General features: G+C 36.8%; 1 protein-coding gene and 1 pseudogene across 1 annotated transcript; one reads left to right on the top strand and one right to left on the bottom strand.

The window, feature by feature from the left end:
* Positions 1–445: 445 nt before the first annotated feature.
* On the bottom strand, positions 446–3,479 carry LOC131629982 (uncharacterized; annotated as a pseudogene).
* A 286-nt stretch (positions 3,480–3,765) lies between these two features.
* Positions 3,766–5,106, top strand: LOC131629981 (uncharacterized). The gene has a single exon (XM_058900776.1). The coding sequence runs from the start codon at positions 3,766–3,768 to the stop codon at positions 5,104–5,106; it is 1,341 nt and encodes a 446-aa protein (XP_058756759.1).
* Positions 5,107–5,915: the final 809 nt, after the last annotated feature.

Here is a 5,915-nt window from a genome sequence, read left to right as displayed (position 1 = left end):
CTTCTATGGTTGTTTATGAATGAAGTCCTAGTTGTAGACGACTGGCAGTGACATGTTTATATGATTTAAATTGTTAACTGATACTACAAGTTATTATATCAATAAAAGTTGCAGTTCAACTTCAATAGAATACATGGTGTGTAGATAAAATATAGTTGAGTTTCAGCAAAGAAATGATATTATTCTCCCCCTTCCCCAGTCTAAGATTTCACCGCTTTTCGTGTAGTAGCATTAGCGAAATCCCATCTAAGTCTTCACTATGTATTCGTTATATCTCATCCCTTGTATACTTTGATGGAAAAAGTAAAACCGCACACCACGGATAGAAAATAGAAATCCATAAAAAACACAAATAAAATGAGAACGACACAATTAACATAATACAGGGGCGCAAGATTGAACCCGCGACATCCCACTTGTTCACCTTTTAAGGGAGAATTCCAGCCACAAGGTTACTTGATAAAAAAACAATTATATTCACTATCTCAGAACAAGATTGCAACTTTTGGGTAAACTTGAAAATCCATTCCAAGTGGTTACAAACTTACAATACTAGGTATCCCTACACAAGGATTACAATAGACATTCTCACTATACAAGTTATCAGTCACACTTGCTCAATTATCTTAGACTTGGGATGTTTGTACAAGTTTCAAAGATTAGCTTTTCAGTAGTCAATGAAATATTTCCAAGAACAGGAGATAGACTTATTTAAGACACCGAAGGAGGTCCACGGTTCAAACTTATGAAAACTAACAAAACCATTAACTTACCAAAATTTGCCTCTTAAAAACTTATTTGAATCCAAATTTCTGAATTAATCTCGACAGTGATGACAATGTTGGAGACAACAAGGCAACCCAAGACAAACCTATCGAACCGAACACAATGCAATATTATGACCTGTTTTAAAAACTACTCAATCATTTAACCTTTTACGTTAAACTATTTGCTCTATAGCTAACTTTGAAAGACAACACAGTTGTGCTGTGAGTGTATCATGATGCACAATCCCGAAATAACTACCTTGCATATGTAAATTACAGTGTCTTCAATCCTATGTAGAACACAACAAGGTATATTACATGAGAAATTTAGATATGTCAAGAACATTACAAACATACCTACTGAGGGAGTCTAGACAAATCGACCACTGTAAGGCTGCTAATCCGTGGAGTTCACTCTGCACAGACATGTTCAATTTCATACACATATTCCTCCATATATATGTTTTCCTAGTTTCCCTGCTAGAGTATATGTTATGCATGACATTCAAAAGTTCAAATGTTAAGCACAATGTAATGCTCAACAAATCTGAAAATAATTTTTAAAAGGACAATCAAAATACCCTTTTGGTTTGATGAAAAAAAAAAAGTTCATCTCATTCCACTGGTGCTTTTATTGTGTCTACCTTCATCAAGCATGATATTATGTTCTTACTGGAAAGATAGACATGCATTCCCCCACCTCTAAAAAACTGGCACGTAAGTGATTGAAATATAAGCGTGTACCTGGAAGGGTAGTTTATCAATAACCTTCTCATAGTAGGGTAATGCATCCTTCAGTTATCCCGCATCCATTAACAAGTCCCCTTTGTTCAATTCCTATGATATTGTATACAATTCATGAAATAAAATTATGTTTGAATTACTAAGCAACAGATAAACAATTAAAGAGGCTAATAACAAATTAACAAGCAAAAGCAACTATCTAGAGCCTTGCACATTATTGTTGAAATTGAACAATATAACTTTTGAAAAACAAATAAAATAAAGAGAGGTGATCATCTTAAGCCATCAATTTCTTTTTCCTTAAAAATTTAAAATATCCTCATACGCATACAAATATTGCAGAGAGAACGAAAACAATACATACTTATGTTTTAAAAAAAAGGAAATGATGGCAGTAAGATTTTGGGATACAAATAGTTATGCTTACCTCCTGGCACTCGGCTTTTAACTTTGGATCAATATTTAATCCATAATTCTTCTTGTAAGCAGCAAGCACTTGCTTTGTGCGCTCTTCTTTTGTAGCTTTTTCTTCTGCAGTCTCTAAAACTTCTCCAGGAAGTATAACTCTTCCACCTCCAAACTGAATAGGCCGAGAACCAAAAATATATATTTGAAAGGGAAATCATATCAGTATCACAAACAAGTGAACTATAAGGTTATGTTTGGGAGTTTGAAGGGGAGGGAAAGGGAGGGCTTCAAAAATTAATTTTTTAAAAAAATATAAAGAAAATTTTAACATTTTTTGAAAAAAAGATTTTGTTTAGAATGATAAAATAATGTTTATCATTAATGTATAATTACTTTTTGAAATACTATAACAACAAAAATTATATTTGATCATTTTGTGTGAGCCCTCCAAAACCCTCCAAAGCCCTCTTTTAATATAAATTTTGAGTTCCCCAAATTAGGGGATTTTTGGTGTTATGAAGAAAATCAAATCCTCCAAAACCCTCCAAACTAAAATCTTTCTATTCTTTTTCCCCCAATCCTTACTATTTTTCAAAGCCCTCCCCTCCCTTCCCCTCCAAACTCGCAATCATAGCCTAAAGGTTCATATTGCAAATACTAAATACATACTGTTTTTGAAATATTGTTAGGTCTGGGAAATACACCTCATGTAAAAACTTTTGGCTTGTACAGATCTGACTCATCTTCCGATGTCTGTTCAGGTTGCGGAGCTTTTGTTTTTGTATCAAACTTGGTTGAGTCTCCGACGATAAACTCCACCTCAGGAAAGTCACCGTCTAAGTAGGGGTCTGAAATAGGAACCAGCCCAGCCGGCAGTCCCACTGTCTTCGGCTTATCAGCAAAACCAAGCCCCACAAAATCTATCTTTGAAAACAGTTCTACTTTCTTACCAACACTTTTGTCATTCATATTTTCATCCCATGTCTTCAAACTCCCTCCCTGTAATCCTATATATTTTAAAACAAATAAAGACATAATAAACACATGTTATATAAGTGCTTATCTATAAACTGTTTTTAGATCATTTATAAGCTGTTTCAATAAGCTATTCTGAAGAGCTTGCAGTAACAAGCTGAAAACAGTTTCATAAATTTCTTAAAAGGTTGGCATTTATACAAATAGATAAGCTTCAACATATGATAAGCTGCTTTCATAAATTAAGTTCATTTACCTTGATAAGTTCATAAATTAAGTATAAGCTGCTTATACTTTCTAGCCTTCTCCATAGCAATCTTAAACGAATCCGGCAAATCCTTTTTCCCTCCATCAACAACATTTGGGTTCTCTTTAACCGAATTGTCTCCCTTACCACCACTTTCCTCAATTCTCAAACCAGAGTTAGATTTAATCGATTTTTTATAAGCTTTAGCTTTATCAAACGCGAGCTTTATAGGACCAACTGTTAATAGTGAAAATAGAACCCTAACTGAAATAACCAACTAAGTGTTAGATGCTTAATCATTGATAGTTAGTTATTAGTTAGTTACATGTTTTCACCATGTATATAAACAAAGTCTCATGCATTGTAACAGTTTGAGATTGATGAATAACAAACTTTCTTCTTTCACCCTCACGCAAGATTTCTGTTATTGCTTAGTTCTCAAGTAACAGCCATGTATCATTGAGGTGCAGCCATGGTTAAGCTTCATTGAACTTGAGTTCTCACATGGTATCATCGAGTATCTGGTGATTCTTTTTTCGCTGTGCTTGCTAATCATCAATCTCCTCCGTTCCGTTTCACCTTTCATCTCAGTTTTTCTTGCTTCTTTCCTTTTTGATTTCATCCATGGGTTCTCCGATTGGCAACATCAATGGTGGATCTGGCCATAAGAGTTATCAAACTGATACTCTTAATCCCTATTTCATGCATCCTAATGAAAATCCTGCTTTAGTCCTTGTTACTCCTCTTCTTTCCAGCAATAACTACCACTCTTGGTCAAGATCCATGACTATGGCTCTTAGATCCAAGAATAAGCTTCATTTCATCAATGGTTCACTACCTCGTCCGTCAGATCTGGATCAGAATGCAGTGGCTTGGGACAGATGCAACACCATGATCATGTCTTGGATCAATCACTCGGTTGAAGCTGAAATCGCTCAAAGCATTTTGTGGATGGATAATGCCACTGACATGTGGAATGAGTTGAAAGATCGGTTTTACCATGGCGACATTTTTCGCATTTCAGATCTTCAAGAAGAAATATGCATGCTGAAGCAAGGTGATGCTTCTATTTCTTCTTATTATACAAAATTGAAGATTCTATGGCAGGAATTAGATAATTTTAGACCAATTCCTGAATGTTCTTGCATTTCTACTTGTCTTGCCATTACCAAGATTCGCTCGTATAGAGAGAGTGATCATGTTATCAGATTTTTGAAAGGTTTAAATGATCAATACTCGGCCATAAGATCCCAAATTATGCTAATGGATCCTTTGCCAAATCTTTGCAAAGTATATTCTTTGCTTGTTCAACAAGAAAGACAAGCCATTACACCTATTGAGGAAGTCAAGGTGTTGGCTGTCTCTAATCAAAATTCCTATCCACAGTCTCAGCCTAAATCCAACCCTAGTAATCGTGGTAGAGGTAGTACTAGAGGTGGTCGATTTTCTGGTGGTAGAGGAAGAGGGAATCGAGTCTGCACTCACTGTGGAATGACCAACCACACCATTGACACTTGTTTCAAGAAGCATGGTTACCCTCCTAATTGGAAGCAGGAGGCCATGGTTAACCAATGTACAGGCAGATCTGAGGACCAATCAGGTGATTCATCTGAGGTTAATGCATCTGATTCTCATGCCTTAGTGTTTACTCCAGAGCAACCTAAAGCTTTGCTAGCTCTGCTCCAAGGTTCATCACAAGTGCAGTCTCATAGCATCAATCATCTCACCTCCCATCCTGACCTCAATTCAGGTATCATATGTACCTTTCCCAATTCTTTTCCTTCTGAAACCTTCATCTTAGATACTGGAGCCACTGATCATGTGTGCTTCACAAAAGAATTTTTTCAATGCCTTAAGCAAATTAAACCCATTACAGTCAAGCTGCCAAATGGTAGTCTTATTTCAGCACACTATTCAGGCACTATACATTTCAATGAGTCTTTTTACTTAACTGATGTTTTGTAGTTGCCTCACTTGTCTAGCCGTCATCTCTAGATCATCAGAATGAACTTCTTCAGGAAAGATTACTGTCTTCGAAAAACAGTTGATGTGAACACGGTTAAATTCTAACCAGTTCATTCCCAGGATTACATCAAGTTGTTTCAACGGAAGGCACACTAAGTCCATCCCGAATTCCCTACCAAAAATATCAACTGGACAATTCAAGCATGCAGACGAAGTAGTTACTGACCCCGACGCTGGAGTATCAATAACCATACTTCCATTTATTTCAGATATTTCCAAATTCAACCTCTCAGCACAATCCAAAGAAATAAAAGAATGAGTTGCTCCAGTATCAATAATCGCAACTAACGGTGTGCCATGAATAAAACACGTACCTTTAATTAGTCTATCCTCCGGAGTGGTTTCCGATCCAGACAAAGCAAAGACCTTCCCTCCAGCTTGGTTCTTCTTCGGTTTAGGACACTGTGGGCTAATGTGACCCACCTCACCACAATTGTAACAAGTTACAATCTTCTTCTTACAATCAGCGGCAACATGCCCCACTTCTTCACACTTGAAGCACTTCTTCTGATTCAGCTTGCACTCATTCCTACGGTGCCCGACCTCACCACAGTTATAGCACCTGACGAAAGCACTGGAGTCTCCCCCACTAGGCTTCTTCCAACCACCAGTCTTTGGATTACCTCTACCATATGGCTTACCCTTATCCATAGGCTTCTTCCCCTTCTTGTCAACTAACTCGCGAGAGTGAGATGACTTCAGCTTGAGATTATCTTCCTCGAAGATCCTACTACAGTCCACCAAGTCTA

Source organism: Vicia villosa, unplaced genomic scaffold, assembly GCF_029867415.1.
Source record: "Vicia villosa cultivar HV-30 ecotype Madison, WI unplaced genomic scaffold, Vvil1.0 ctg.000628F_1_1_2_unsc, whole genome shotgun sequence".
NCBI lineage: Eukaryota > Viridiplantae > Streptophyta > Magnoliopsida > Fabales > Fabaceae > Vicia > Vicia villosa.
Note: the sequence above shows the minus strand (reverse complement) of the source record. Positions and strands in the feature narration are given on the sequence as shown.

What these genes read in the sequence shown, in the direction of transcription:
- LOC131629981 (XM_058900776.1), top strand. Translation starts at nt 3,766, where the DNA reads ATGGGTTCTCCGATTGGCAACATCAATGGTGGATCTGGCCATAAGAGT.